A 16,765-nucleotide genomic window follows, 5' to 3' on the forward strand; every position below is an offset into this window, starting at 1 on the left:
GAGAGTTAGATGGGACACTGAGAAGTTAAGTAACTCGCCCAGGACCACACATCGTGTATGTGTCAGGGATAGGAGTTAACTCCCCAGGTCTTACTTACTCTGAAGCCAGACCTTAACCCACTTCACCATGTTGCCTCTCATTAGGTATATACAGATAAAATAATAATAATAATATATACACATATACATATATGAGTGTATACATGTGTATATATACACAGAGAGAGAGAGGTAGAGAATGAGAGTAGCCCATCCCTTCAAGGAGTGAAGTACCTTCTACACAAGAGAATAGAAAAAGTACATAGATAAATGTGTGCTATCATGTCGAGATTGGTGGCTACAAAGGAGCAGTCTAGACACAGTGATCTGAGGACAAAAAGAAGTCTTTCCACTGGGAGTGGGAAGGAGACAGGGAGGAAAGAATCTCCCATTTGAACACAGAAGGAAGACAAAGATTCTGAAACATGGAGATATAGAGCAAGTGAATTAATAGTTTCAAGAACCAGCATTAGAATACTTCTGAGGTTCTTTCTTAAGTAAACATTTCTGCACGTGGCTTTTTGATTACATGTTGGTTAAAGAGAGGAAGTCAGTTCTATGATGTCAAAGCAGTGAGGACTGGTTTCATTGAACAAATAGCTGCATATGTGTGCAGAGATTCTTGCCGGAGAAGTGATCCAACCATGGTATTTGGCCAAGGAAGAGAGTGCGAAGTGGAGGTAAGGGCTCCATACAGTCAGCGCCTTTATAGGAAAAGTAAAGAAGACATCCCAGCTAGTCCTGACCTTGTACTTAAGGTCAGCTTCACCCACCATTAGAAAACATCATAGACCAGAGGTCATTTATGAACTCTGTCATTTTATGTTAACTAAAGGGATCAGTCAGAAAATGGATTCTCTCTTTTTTTCCATTCTCATGTTAGCCAGAAGCCCCTACCTAAACTTCTTAGAATTTCTATTAGTTGCTAGCATTTTTTTTAATACCACAGTATTGCCAATTCTTGGAATTTATGACCCACTTTCTTTTTTTTAAAAATTTATATCTTCTCTTTCTTATATCATCACAGTTATCCCAAGTATCTCTCCCTTTTTCCCTCCCAGGGAGACATCTCATATAATAAATAGTATTTTAAGAGAAGAAAAAAATCAGCCAAACTACTCAGTACATTGGGAAAGTCTCAAAATATATACAACATGTAACACCTGTGGACCTCTCACTTCCACTAAGGAGCTAATTGGGGGTGTCCTCTCTTGTCTCTTTGTTCTAGTTGAGCTTGATCTTTATAATTTTGTTACATTCACTTTTGATTCTTTGATGTGTGGTTGTTCTTTCCATTTACATTGTTTAGTTATTGTGTGTATTTTGTGACCCACTTTTATAAGGAAAGTCTTTTTGCCCCAAGAAGTTTCTGAATCTATACCTTAAGCAAATGCAATCTGAATCTAATCTATGAGTTTTTAACATAAATTTCCTTGAACAATTAAAGCATTATAATCTTCAGGTATAAACTAGGGTACTCTATTTGGTTCTTGTTTTGAGAAAGAACCTCTTCAATAGTCAGCAAACATTTCTTAAATGTTACCTTTAGTGCTTTGGGGGCTACGAAGACGAAAATATAACTGGTTTTGCCCTCAAATTGCTTAACTTTTATCTGAGCAGTTTATAGTCTAAGCATCAAAAGTTTGAAAGTAACCATATCGGAATCAGAAGGACTATTTATATTGTATGCTGATTAAAGCAAAGTTTGGGTTTTTTGTTAGGTTGGTTGGTTGGTTGTTTTTTGCTTTTTTAATTTTTTTCAAGACCTCAAAAACTATCCAAATTTCCCAAGATATAGTAGATTTTTTTTGAAACCAGTAATTGTAGAATAAGATTGATTTATAGGTGCTCAGTTCTAAGTTGAATAAAACAAACAAACAAAAAAAGAAATGCCTACAGTTTGTTACAGAAGGTCAGGATCAGAAAGATTATCTAACGTAAAGCCTCCTCCCCCCTTTTTTTTCACAGATGAAGAAAATGTGGCTCAAAGAGAGGAAATAAGTTGCCCAAGGTCACCTAGTCAGTTAGTGTCAGAGGCAGGAAATTCCTGAGGTCACAGGTCTTCCTGGTAGAATTTTCCTTTTGACAAAGTAGGTGCTTATCTATTGTTTCTTGCTCTTGCCACTGAGACTGTTTCCTAGCCAGGCCCAGGTTTCGGTGTAATCCCTGCCCTCTTCTCTACATCCTGCTTCCTACAATGTTTTTTTCCATTTCCAGCCCATAAGAGTTTTTTCTTTGATCAAGTTTTCAATATCTGGCTATTCTTTTAAAAAACAGTGAACCAAGTGTGTCTGACACCCTGTAGTCAATTTGATCCTGCCTGGTTCATAGTCCTAGATTTCACTAATGATGATGAGAGAAATGATTATTTCTCTTTTATTTTAATAGCCATTTACTAGAGATCCAGGATTTTTTTTCCTTCCCATTTCCTCATTTTCTAACATTCTCTTCAGTCTTGTTCAGACTCCACCCAACTGAGAAGTTTATATCTGATCAATTTAGATCCAATTTAGGTAAATTGGTAGATTCGGACCCATTGTGTTTTAGCCAGACAGGTCTGAATGGAAGTGGATTCCCCATTTTGTCTAGATTGCTCTAGACAGGTGATAGTCTGGTATAGATTAAGTCTCTTTGTCCAAAACTGAGTGATCAGAGTCACATCCTACCGGCCCTTATTAGAATAAGCCCACCTTTCATTATGATATTCTCTCATTACTTGTCAACCAATCAGAGCTGATTTCCACCCTCAGGAACCCCACTTTTCCAAGGGCATATAAAGGTTAATTGGGTTCCGTGAGGAGTCTTTGGTTTAGGAGAGACAACCAAATGACTCTCTTATTAATTATCCACTAGCTATAATTAATAAAATTATTACCTAGAAACTATGACTCTCCAACTTTTTGTAGATCACAGTGAAATCTGCCAGGAAGAATTCAAGTTCCTGGTATTTGAACTCTCCTAAAGTGTTAAGTTGACCCTTATAGTTTATTGATAGCCCAAGAAGGGGCACTTATAGATCAAATGGAAAGGTTGATAATGTTATTAATCAAGTAATTATAGCATCTGCAATGAGTAAAGAATCCAAATAAAACTGCTTTATTATTTAAAAAAAAACTTCATATGGGTAATACTAGGTCTTTAATATATGTTATCCCATTTGAACCTCATTACTCCGTTGAGAGATAAATGCTACAGGGATTATTATCTTAGGTTTATAGATGGTGAAAATGAAGAAAAAAAAGGTTAAATGACAAGCTCACACAGCTAGTAAATGCCAAAGGTAGGATTCAAAATCAGGGCTTCCTGACTTCTAATTCCAGCACTCTATCCACTCTTCCACACTGTCTCTTATAAAAATGGAGGCCAGATTGTGACAGTTTGACCTTTCTGCCTGAATATTACAATTGCATCAAAAATCACCAGGTATTACCAATTCAATCAAAATATAAAATCCCTGTCAAATGCAACACATACTCCCAGTCTCCCAGTCTTCCCTGAGCTCTTTCAAGTCTCAACTAATTTTAACAAGATTTGTCCTTTCAAGAAGCCTTTCCCAACCTTCCGAGATGATCCCTAATTTATTATGTATGAATGTATGTGTGTATGTGTATGTGTGTATATAGATATTCACACACACACATACATAGTTGTTTATGTATTGTCTCTCTTACTAGACTGAGAGTAGGGACTATTTTTGCCTTTCTTTGTATCTTCAGTGCTTAGCACAGTGCCTGGCTTATTAAGTGCTAGTTGATTGATAGACTAGACTGTGGAGGCCAGAACGGTAAGTACCTATTTAACTGCTTTAGGTTAAGAGGATAGGAGAAGAAACCTAGGTTACTGACCAGGCAGACCCTCGTGGATGACTACTGTCTCTCAGTTCTCAACTTTGATATAATTCTCCTTTTGTTGGTACCCTCTCAATTATTTTTCTAGCACCTTTGAGACGTACCCTACTTCCTAAATGTAATTCATGAAACTCATACTCACCTATATCAGTGCTAATCTGTGAAGTGTGTCTAATTGAGGATCTGATTTCTTGGAAGATGATCTGGGACTCTCTGTACCCTCATAAATATCAAGGTCAAGAAAGACACTTCAATAAGATGGTCCTCAGATTTACATGTTTCACAAAGCCTGAGTGTTTTCCTGGAAGGACCTTGGTCTTCAGAAATCTCCACTTTCAATCACCAAGAAAGCACCAGTTCACCGACCCTAACAAAAAGCCTGCCTTTTTCAATTTAATTATGACAAGTGGCAAAACTAAACTACTGTTTTTGTACCGTTTACTTTAGGGGTTTTATTCATTACTACAGCTCTGATTGTTTCATTAATAACATTACACTTTGCCTAAGGCTATTCAGACCAACTTTTCAGTTTTTAAAAGTATAAAGACTAATCATCATATATGACTAAGGATGAGTATGTTTAGTAACATTTTGAGAGGCTATATTTAGCAGCACTGTCAGCTAGAAAATGTTTTTTGGGTTTTGAGGTGTTTGCTAGAATCCAAGTATTTATTCATAATAAAATAAGTTGTACTTACTGAAAGTCTTTATCCACTAGTCCTTGAACTCAAACCCCAGAGATTGCTAAGGTCCCTTCTATCTCTAAAGCATATGATTCTTTGACTTAATCCAAGATCTGTGGCTGAACCCAGTAGGACTATGAGCATCTTAGGGAAGGTTCCTACATAAAACTGCAACTAATAAATCAACCAGTCATCATTAGTTATATATAATAAGCCACACATAATAAACCACAGTCAATACAGACTCTGTGAGGCATTAAGAATATTAATATTTCAGGGAGGATAATTTTTAAGTTATATCCAAACTTTAACTCAGTAAGGATGGTCTTAGTTCCTTGGTGCTTAAATTATATATTTTGTTGAAAATGTCTTTTCTTATGAGATCTGAGATCCACAAACCTATAACTAACCATGTGGTCTTTCTGCTGGTAGACTAGTGGTTCTTGACTCGTTTTATGTCATGGATCCCTTTGGCAGTATGATGAAGCCTATGGACCCTTTCTCCCAATACTTTTTAAATTTGTAATTGAAGGAAATGCTGGATTTCAGTTAGAGATTAATAAAAATAAAGATGTAATTTTTCCCACACAAGTTCATGGATCTCTCCCCCTGGAGTCTGTGCTTGAACCCCAAGTTAAGAACTCGATCTTCAGCTCTCTAATATCATGGACCATACAGATCCTTAGTAGCTAACCCTTGAACTAGATCTGCCAAAGGGAGGAAAGAGATTTTATCTAATGAGCTCGGGAGTTCAAAGATCCTCGTTAAGTTCATAGATGTGAAAATTATTAGAATATTAAGTCTAAATGAGAGACATTGCTGAGCCCAGAAGAATGTTGTCATAGAGAGACCCACACCACAAATCAGTACGGAGGGGGAGTATTGAGAGATTAAATAGGACTGAAGTCTAATTGAAAAGGAGTAATAATAATTATAGTTCATATTTATATTGCATTTTAAAGTTTACAGATGACTTTACATACATTATCTCATTTGATTCTCACAATATTCCTGTGAAGTGTCATTTCCATTTGAAAGATGAAGAAACAAGCTTTAGAGAGGTTTAAGTGACTTGCCCATGGTCACACAGTCACAGGGTCAGAGGCAGAATTCTACCCCATGTCTTCCTGACTCCCAAGTCTAGCATACTCTGCACCACCCAAAAAACACCTAATGAGTTTAGGTGAGTGAGTAAGTACTGGTTGCTAATGGTAGTAATAAGAAGAGGGAAATAAAATGAATTAATATAGAGCTTTAAGGGTGTGTAGTAAAAAGTACTTTGCATGTAGCATCTCCTTTAGTACTCTCAAGGATGCTGTGAGGTAGACAGGACTACTAAACCTAAGACTTGCCCAGGGTCACAGCTAAGTAAGGGCAGAGTTGGGTCATGAACTTAGATCCTGAGCATTCAGATCCAGGATTCTTTCTACTACTCTCTACTGGTTCTCCAAGGAAGATTGAGTGTTTGGTATATGCATTAAGGATTTCCTTTGTATTTTCAAGGGAAGAAAAGTTGAGGACCTATCCATGCCCTGAGCTCTATGATTTTGATAGGAAATCCTGACAGGATTAAGTACTGGCAAGAATACTGGATTTGGAGGCAAAGGGGACTGAGTTTGAATCCTGGTTCTGCTTAGCTGTCTAATCTTGAGTGAGCTATTCAGTGCTTCTGGGCTTCAGTTTCTGCTTTTGTAAAATGAGGGGATTTAGACTAACTGATCTAAATCTGTAACTGTAGAAATCAGCCTAACCTGTTTTAGTATCATAAAAATATTTCTGTTTTATTTATATACACTATTAGAGCTTAAAACTGCAGTAAGATTTTTGGAACAGAGAGTGTGTGTGTGTGTGTGTGTGTGTGTGTGTGTGTGTGTGTGTAATTGAACAAAGATTCAGACCCAGGCTCTATGCCTTCAAAGCCATTGTTCTGGTTGAGGGACACGGTCAGCCAAATCTTCTGATATTTTGAAACCCTGGATTTCAAAGTTACAGTGACTCCCTCATAATAAAACAGTTCATTTCTTTGTATATACAAGACATCAAAACCTAGGAAGGAAAGGAAACAAGTGTGTAAGTATAAGCACTTCACAAATATTATCTCATTTTATCCTCACAACAACTCTAGCCATGTAGGTGCTGTTTTTAACCCTATTCTACAGTTGGGGAAACTGAGAGAGACACAGGTTAAATGACTTGTGAGCAAGGTTCACACAGCTAGTAAATGTCTGAAGCCTGATTTAAACTCAGGTCTTTCTGACACTAGGCCTGGTGCTGTGTCTACTACATCCCTAGCTGTTATGAAATACAACTTTAGTTCTTTAGATAGTGTTCCCTGGGATAATTTTGAGCAAACTTGCTTCTTTATGACACATGCATAAATAAGTATACAATAAGGTGGAATTCAGTGGGAGCAAAGGAGAGGTCCCAACAAAGTAATCTGTGAAAATCAAGGCCAAGAGATAAAACTTGGAGTCTCTTCTCTTATCAAATCTTTTATCAGTGTTCCATACTTCGCTCTTTTTCCTGGGCACTCTATAGAAGAGGTGAAGCAATAGGAAAAGTAAGATAAAATCAAGGCCTAGATAAATACACTAGTCTTTTCCTTAATGCCCAAGGGTAGGCCCCACTTCTAGGTTTAAGAAAGTAATTACATTTGTACTTGCTCACCTTTTAGAACCCCAACTCTTTTTAATTAGGGAAACAGTTTAATAAGTAATGACAGTAGTCATTAACTAAATGGCAAAGGTCTTTCCCTTTTTTCACCTTTAAGTTATAAAGCTTTCATTTTGAAAATGTTGTGGTTTGTTGTTGTTGTTGTTGTTTTGGTTTGGTTTGGTTTTTTTCCCAAATTAAGAACATTCCTTTGGTTCTTTTAAGAATACATTGAATTTTCCTCCTACCTCCCCACCCTAGTTTTGTTGACTAGGCTATTGTTCAAATCCCTGAAGAATCTCCTTTCACCTCTTATGAGAGAAACAGCACCGGAGTGGCATGACGGTATTTAAAAAATAATTTAAAAGCTATCTCTTTCACTTAATAAACTGTCATAAAAATCCATCTCCCACAGTGCTGCCCTAACTTTAATTTTGTCTCCAGCTGGGTAAGCGATTGCTGAGGCCTAATTAGGCATTGTGGCCTCAGCTCAGGAGAACCCAAAACCCTGCTGCCCAGCTATCCTTGGACCTCTGTTATTCTCTGTCGGACAAATCTCACAAAGGGCAAGGGAGACCTAGGACTGAGGTTGCCTTTTTTCTCAGGCTTTGGCTTCAGATTTACCAGCTCTTGTCATCTCAGTCCCTCAGATTTTATGACAGAAGTGGCCTGAAGGTTATCATGCTCTTTACAGAATCACAAACTCTGTGTGAGAAAATGCCATTGGTAATGTTTATCCAACACGTACAACCTGATCTCAGAATTGTCTCATATTTTTCTTGGGCTTGAGCCAAGATAAAACTATCAACAAGAGACGTGTCTCTAGGTTTGGGGTGGAAGAATTTTTGAGGGAAAATATTAAGCTTCTATTTATTTCTGCTATAGGACTGTTGTGTGGCCCAACCTAAAATTAGCTGATGCTTCAAGCTAGCGACTAAATCTTCACACTTAAATCCTTAACAGCACTGTTGCCGAGCCCAAGGCAAGGCCTCTTCTTTCAATCCAGTAATAATAGTGATCATGATAATAATAGCTAATATTTGTATAGCATCTTAAGCTTTCCAAAGCACTTTGTATAAATCATCTCATTCGGTCTTCACAATACCTAGGAGTAGGTACAATTATTATCCCCATTTTACAGAGGAGAAAACTGAGACAAACAGAGGTTGGTAACTTGTCCAGAGTCACACAGCTAATAAGTATCTGAAGTGGGATTCTAACTTCGGAGTTCTAAGCAGTTTCTTGAGTGGGAATGGAGAAGAAGGTAGATTATGAGAGTAGCCCAGGGTTAGGGCATGACTTGGTGTGGTTGGCAGTAAGTCAAGGAGCAAGGGATTCAGTGCAGCTCATAGTTGAGCCAGTCAACCATTAGGTAAAGAGTGTGAAGGGAAGGTCATGATAAGGATTAAGAATGGGTTTAGGAGAGGAAAAACAGAATGAGATGTATGTCATTCATTATTTCCCAATTTGTTACCTTGGAAAGCAAATTAAGACATATTCAAAATTGACCAGACTTAGAGAACATTCAGGTATTTGCACCAAGGTCTTCAAGGAAGAACCACTTTTCCATCTGAGCAAGAGAGAGCGACAAAGGCCTAGCCAGTAATTTCCTTGCCCTTGTTTGATGTCCTTAGTTTTCTGTTCAAGTTATCGTTGATTGGAATGGTATGTGGTAGACCTCTGGAGCTAAGATAGGCCTACCCTGGTTATGGCTCATTCCTCCAGGCTGCATTCCCTGCTTAATAAAAACTTCAACCTTTTATACCCATGGGATTGATAGCAAAATGTTTGCAAACTTATATTTTAAGCTCCAAAATAATGCATCATATTCTGGTCCATAAAGGTAGCAGAAAAGAGAAACCTTCTTTAATGTAAACATCATTATTAGAAATGGGACCAGGAGTGTCTAAACAAAAAATCCATTTTCTGTTCTCATTTGGCTTGGTCTTTTCCAGGGCCAGTGATCGATAAATTTGATGTCAATGCTGAGAAACTGTACCCTCACTACATCAAGTCTGTAATATGAAATGAAGGGATAACCTCAAGTGTTGCCCATCACACCATATATATTTTCCTGAGAAGTAGTGTATCATAATGGATAGGGAGCTAACTGGGAAGATCTGAGGTATATATTGGACATGTTACCCTGAGCAAGTCATGTAACTTCTTAGTGTTGGATGTGGAGCCAGAAAGCTTTTTGAAAAGAACACTGCTCCAGTTTTTACATTTGTCTGGTATGGATGTGACCATATTAAAAATTATGAAGAACAAGCCAAGAAGTTTCTAGAATTTATGAAACCCTACCACCCCAGACAAATCTCTTGAGGCTAGAAGTTCTAGAGTAAAGGCTAACCTGAATTAATCAAGGGAATTCCTCTCTGGGAGCTACCTACACCAATGATATCAAAGCTCAAGTCCAGAACAAATATATCAACAAGCATTCTTTTAATATTTACTCTCTGCCAGGGACTGTGCTAAGCACTATGGAAACAAAGAAAAAGCAAAAATCACCCCTGCCCTCAAGGAGCTTGCATTCTAATGGAAAATAGAGCTCTATTTCTCCGTATTCCTCATTTGTCTTAAATTAGATCCCGGATGCTTTTTTGGCCTTCAGTTTTTGTGGAATGTTAGAGCTAGAATAAATTTTCCAGATCATCTAGGTCACATTCTTCATTTTACAGATGAGGAAACTGAGGCCTCAGAAAAATGAAATGACGTGCCAAAGACTACATAACTAGTTGGAAGCATTCAAAATGCTGTTTTCATTTTCCGTTACTTTCTTCATGTTTTAAAATTAAACACATAAATTTAAATTCACTTAAAATGATGATGTATAATTTGTCATGGAGGAGAAAAAAGTAAGGGGAAGAGGAGAATCATCGCAGGAAAGATATTTCACTACTCTAAGACCAAAACCAAAAACCTGATGCTTTTAAAAAGTAATTTTTCCATCACTTCTTTATACAGTTTATAGTTTGTAATATACATATGCAAATGTATACAGCATACCCATAGACTTCTTGGACTTAGAGAATAATAATGGTAGAATGATCCTTAGAGATTTATTTGACAGGTGAGCAACTCTCTCATTTAATAGATGAGTCAGAGAAAGCCTAGAGAGGTTCAGTGACCTTCTCATGGTCACACCCCTGAATTCATAGAAGTGCTGAGCATAAAGAACCTAAGGTTTTGGCAAATGGCAAATTAGAAAGTTGCTAGAGGGTCCCCAAAATGAGTGTTTAATAAAGAAGACTAATTTATCAGACCAAACTATGTGATTTAAGTAAAGATTGTGGAAAATATATTCAACACATCCTAATCTGAGGTGAATTAACATTATAGAAATCAGTGCTCACTTTTGCCTGCAGCAAATACTTCTGTAGACTTCACTAGATATGGCAATTAATCACTTTAGAAATATCTTGAAGTTGATGGCACAGTGTGAAAGCAGTATAGCTCATACATAGAATACTTCTTACTGGAGACTCAACAACCTAAAATCTATGAGCTTTTGTCTCACTAATCTTTCTACTGCCTGTATGAAACAAATCATGCAATTCCACTTACCCAGAGAAGAACTGTCTGTTTATAGATAGTCTGTGTCCCTACTAGGAAGTGCTTTTTTTTAAACTTATTTTATTTTTATCAATTAAGTAGAATTTGTTTTCTCTCCTCCCACCTTCCTCCTACCCCTGCAATTGAAAAGAAAAAGGGGGGGAAAAAACCCTTGTAATAAATGTGCATAGTCAAGCAGAGCAAATTCTTGCCTTGGCAACATCCAAAAGCATGTGTCTCATTCTGTGTCTTGAGTCCAAAACCTCCTTATTAGGAGTCTTGAGAGAGGAAAAATTAATGATACTACTTCTTTCCTCAAATCTGGGTAAAACTGCTGGGCATAGCTCCCAGTAACAAGCCTCCCAAGATTGAGCTCCCTGTTTGTAAGGTGAGCCTTAATGATTTGCATAAATCTTAATTACAGTGAAACATTCAGTGATATGTATTTTAAGATTATTAGAAGCAAGGCCACTGAAGCTCACCCCTGAAAGTTAAAGGACATAGCACCATGAACTATTTGCCCAGTATAAATAGATCAGGATTGGAGAGAGGGCTGAAATGAAGGTGTATAAAGACCCTCAAAGGGGCACTATGGTGAAGACTTGTCCCAGTCAAATATGAGTTTCTTGAGAGAAGAGACTGTTGAGTATTTGTCTTTGCCTCCATCCCTCAAGTCTCTCCCTGACTTCAATCGATCCTCTACTGGCTGCTGATTATCTCCAGAATCCAATATAAAACCATCTTTTTTATCACTTAAAGCAGAGGTTCCCAAACTAATTTGGCCTACTACCCCTTTTCAAAAAAAAAAATTCTTCAGCACTCCCCCCCCCAGAAATCTACTTTCTTAGCCCTTTAACTTTTTTTTAAAAATTGGAGTCATTTTAAAAATATATATATTTTTTTTAATGACGCATCTCAAATTTAATAATTTATTGTAAATTTGTGGGAGGCTTTTCCTGCATTGAAATTTTGATGACACAATATTTCATCATGTAACTATATAGTATCGTATTGTAAACAAGTCATTACACACAAATATTCTTGGCGATGCATGCTGGATTTCCTGACAATGTGTGACATGCTCACCTGCCAACACTTGCTTGTTAAGACCTGTTGGCAGACTTGACCACTGATCTGTTATTACTTGCATTTTGTGTGTTTATTTGGAAAATAATATAATCACTACGACTTTAACTCTTACACAACAGATGAAACATGTATAAATGGTTTTTGAAAATTTTTTTACCTTCTCTTTCCTTATGCTTCCCCTATCCCCTTATTTTTATTCAATGCCCCCCAATTGTACCAAGGCTACTACCACCCCCCTGGATCGTTCCAGCACCCCTCAATGAGCAGTATCACCTACTTAGGGAACCTGTGAAAGCTTTCCATATCCGTCCTATCTTTCCAAATTTCTTATGTTTGACTCCCCTTCATGGACTTTACCATCAAACAACACCAACCTTTTTGCTGTCCCTGACACAGGAGGCTTCATCTCTATCTCCCTACTCTGTGCTTTTTCCTTGACTGGCCCTCATGCCTGTGATTCTCCCCCTCCTCACCTCTGCCAACTGGTCTCCCTGGTTTCCTTCAAGACTGAGCTCAAATCTCACCTTCTGCAAAAAGTTTTTCCTGGTCCATTTCCCACCCACCCCCACCCTGCCTCTAAAATGAACTTCTATCTACTCTATATAGTACCTAGTTGTTTACATGCTGTCTTACCCATTAAGTTCCTTGAGAGTAGGAACTGTGTTTTTGTCTTTCGTTGTAACTGTAGCTTTTAAGTGCCTGGAACAAAGTAAGGACTTAATAAATGTTTGTTGGCTAACTAACTGACCTTTTATCTCCAATACTTTGCGTGATGTCTGGAAAAAACTAGGCAATTAAATGCTTGTGGAACAGATGAGTAAGAGATATCTCTGTTCTTAATAGGGCCTGCGGTTTCCAGCTAGGGTTCTGTGTTGTAATATGAAGAAGATACTCAGATTGAAAAGGACCCAGAGTTCAGTCACAGTGAGCTTTACCTGCTCTACTCGCTCTATCAGCTCAACAAGGAGTTCCAGATGAAGACCCATTAGATCCCATTCTGTTCCCTCAGGCTGCCCTATAGTTTGACCACATGACCAAATTCAACAGCACAGAGCCCACCCAGCTGGATAACCTCTCAGTGCTCTAGAAAAGAAGGCTTGCATCCCAGTGTGACAAATATAGCCACATGAGGAAATGCTGCAAAATTCAACCATGGACTTTGGAAACAAAGTAATTCTGAAGTTTCCGTGGAGTATCAGATACTGCAATATTCTTGCCCATCCAGTAGTCTTGCACTCCATATGCCTGAATGTTTTATTGTAACTCAGATTTGTGTATTTGTACACCATTTGTCAGTGACTGCTTTAGAATGACGCAGATGTGCAAACAAGTCCTGTTTGCACATTAAGTTTTCTTTGTACATCAAAATTAAAACTCAGACTCACTGACTCCAGAGTGAATGGAAACTGTTTCTTTGTGACATAGGTTTTATTAACCCTTTATGTACATATTCTGGATTGATGTATTTAGTCAACTGGTGAACCCACAGATGGGGTGGGCCAGAGGGGCCGCATAGCCGTTCGTGGTTTGAATTAGTCTTCCCTGGGTATTTGCCAAAATGAATTGAATTTTTTTTTTTAATTTTGGTCCGGACCTATGTTTTCTTCAGTATAGGGCACTCTTAAGTGTAGAGACCACTTCTACTAATGTAGATCACAAGCACTTGCCGTTTACAAGCTTAGAGACTTGCCTGGACTACCAAGAGGTAAAGCGACTTGTCTAGGATCACACAGCCAATATATAACAGAGAGAGAACCTGAACCCAGGTCTTTCTCATTCCAACTTTGGCCCTTCTAGCTACCATGCCGTGCTGTCTCTCAGAATGGATTTTAGATACATTTTTTCAACAAGACTAAATCTGTATTTCTTTTTATTCTTCTCCAGAAATGAAAATGCAATTACAGCAAAGGATGATGATGACATCTTTATTAATGGACAACTCCAGAAAACCATAGCAGAATTTGATGAGGATCTAGAAGGTAACTGTATTTCCAGCCCCTAATTTTAATAGTATTATGTAGCTATAAATTCCTACAGTTTACATACATATATGTGCATGCATATAGGCATTTATGTATTTATATGTACATGTGTGTATATTCGCGTATAGAGATGTGTGTATACGTGTGTATATAAATGTATGTGTATGTATATGTGTGTATAATTTTTAGAGATACACACATAAAAATGTGTATATATGTATATTAGTCCAGACCTGTGATTTGATCACTGTAACGAGCTCCTGGGTGAGGCTCCTTCCCCAATCAATTCTGGATAGCAGCTCTTCTTCGAGTTACAGTCTTAGAGAATGCCTTGACCAGAGCAGTTAAGTCACTTGATTAGAGTCACAGAGTTGTGACTTGAACCCATGTCTTCTGGCTCCAAGTCCAGCTCTCTATCCACTACACCAAGGCATCTTTCACATATATGAGTAAGTACATGTGTATATAATTTATGTTTATTATTCTTTGTTTATAGCTCCACAGTATATTTTAAAGAGAGATCAAGAGATTTGAAAATAGAATACTGTGTGTGTGTATTTGTTCATCTTCTGTTGTTTGGATTGGTAATTCAATATATGTTCTTTAAAACAATTTCTTCATGATGTGACTATGATAAATTAGTTATCTTTTCTACTTGTTAAGAATCATAGTGTGTAAGAATGAAACCGAAGTCTGGTTTTTGTGATTCCCAAGGTATGATTGATACATCTTTCTGATGACTAACACACAGCTTCAAAAAAAAAAATAATAAAAGCTATGTTACTTACATGGTAGAGTATTGGTTTTTAAAGAGAGAGACAAGTGAAATCATTACATTGAATGTTAGCATCTTCGGAATTAGAGATATGATTTCCCTGAGTCCTTTTATAGATGAAGAAGCCACCAAAGTTCCAAACCTGGCTTCTAAGAGTAATGGAGGCGGGGAGGTATATCCTCCCACCTTAAGGGGAGACTTCAAGGAAGGAAATTTAATTTAATTCAGTGAATAATGAAAATAGCTTTGAAACAAAAGGATCATTGAAACTCGAAGAGTAGAATAAGAAGAGGCTGAAAATTTTTTTTAAATGAGTCAATGGGGAGCTTTGCTTGTGTATATTCAGAATAATTGAACTTCACAGCACTGTATATATGACTTCTGCTTGTTCATATGTGAATAAAATCCACAGAGCAGCTAATGTGTGCAGAACACCATATAAGATGCTGTTGAAAGGTAAGAAGCCCAGTCTATATCTACATTCATGGCAATTTAACATGGAACAGGAGTGTTCCAACCATAACTTTAAGTTGAACCCAGGCAGCCGTGGTCTGTCTCCTCAGCAGCCCACTCAGAGCAACTGCAGCTTGGAGTCTTTGCCAATCACGTGCCATGTAGACTGATCATGACTGATTGATTTAACTGAAAAGTACAGTTGGGAACAGTTATGTAATCATTTTGCCATTTTGTGTGTGGACACAGCCAGGGAGTGCCAAGCATTTTCATGGCACTTACAATCCAACTGGAGAACAAAGTACAGAGGTATCACATAACATATAACTAAGTACGAAGTAATGTAGTACAAGCTGGAATACTCATCATCCCCCAAATACACATCTCTGTGTCAAGGGCATCTGATTTCATCAGCACAGACCACAGCCCATAGATAACTTGGAGTCTCTTAGAGTGTTAAGTGAAATTCTGAGGTTCAGAGAGGCTACATGACTTAGGGTCACAGGATCACTGATGTAGAAAGGAACTCATAAATCATCTTATCCAACATCTACATTTTACAGATGAGGAAACTGGGGCCCAGGGAGATTGAGTACCATGTTTATGTAGTCATAGAGCTAGTAAATATCTAAGGTAAGACTTGAACCTAGGTCTTCCTGACTCCAAATCTAGCACTCTGTTTACTAACTGCATTACCTCTGGCGTTTACAGACTAGTTCTAATTTTCCTACTTCCATGTTTGTTCATGCCATCCCCATAACCCGTATTTAGGATGCCTTCCATCTGTTGGCCTCAGTTTTCCCTTTTGGAAACTTATTCATCTTTCAAGATGGAGTTCGAAATGTTGTCTTGTCTTTAAGCATTGCTTCATCTTCCTTCCTTTCTCCCAAATCTCATTGACAAGAGAAATACCATGGTACTTTAAGGATCCTTTATTTTTTAATTATATTCTGTTTCCTGTTGTAGTTAATTGTGTATATCTTTCTTTACCCACGCTCCATTCCCTGCTAGATTGTGAGATCCTTGATGGCAAGCTTTGTCTTATTTATCTTTTTTTATTCCTGCCAATGGCCAACATATATGCAGTGGCTTGCATATATAACATAAACCCAAGAAATTTTTGCTTAATGATTAAATGAGTGAAACTCAATACCAAGAAGGATGGGGACTAATCAGGAAAATGTTGTTTTAGTGGGATTTTGTAGGAGACGGGGCATGAATTAGGATGAACAGTTAGAAGGATATGTGAGTGATACTGGCATCATTAATGAGTACACATTAGTGTGCCGAGAGTTGGAAGAGTTCTCAAGGACCATCTAGTCCAACCTGTCCAAACAGGAATCCCTTATTCAACATCCAGTTTTTGCTTAAAGATCTCTAATGAAGGGGAACCACTTCCCAGTATCAGGAGACTGCCTTTTGTTTGTACTGAAGAAACTATTATTATATAAATGAACTTCTGTTATTTGCTTCTCCTATTAAAAAAAAAAGGTAGATGTAAATTCAATTTAAGTCAATGAACATAAGTACCTAATATATACAGTGTTCTATGAATGGTGTTGGGAATATAACTACAACATCCATCAACTGTTTATTGAGTACCTACTGTATGCCAGGCACTGTGTTCAGAACTAAACAGTTCCTACCCAAGAGGAGCTGATATTATGAGGGGAGATAGTGAGAACATAA

At 37.6% G+C, this 16,765-nt stretch overlaps 1 protein-coding gene across 8 annotated transcripts in view; it reads left to right on the forward strand.

Annotated features, from left to right (window-relative positions):
* The window catches only part of COBL (cordon-bleu WH2 repeat protein), a 345,422-nt gene that overhangs the window by 294,504 nt on the left and 34,153 nt on the right, over positions 1-16,765 (forward strand). For all 8 annotated transcript variants that reach the window (XM_027837120.1, XM_027837126.1, XM_027837119.1 and 5 more), the window contains one exon: positions 13,751-13,845. In XM_027837120.1, coding sequence (XP_027692921.1) covers positions 13,751-13,845 — 95 coding nt within the window. The remainder of the gene's footprint in view (positions 1-13,750; positions 13,846-16,765) is intronic.

The sequence above is a fragment of the Vombatus ursinus genome, unplaced genomic scaffold (assembly GCF_900497805.2).
Source record: "Vombatus ursinus unplaced genomic scaffold, bare-nosed wombat genome assembly UNPS02014820.1, whole genome shotgun sequence".
Taxonomy (NCBI): Eukaryota; Metazoa; Chordata; class Mammalia; order Diprotodontia; family Vombatidae; genus Vombatus; species Vombatus ursinus.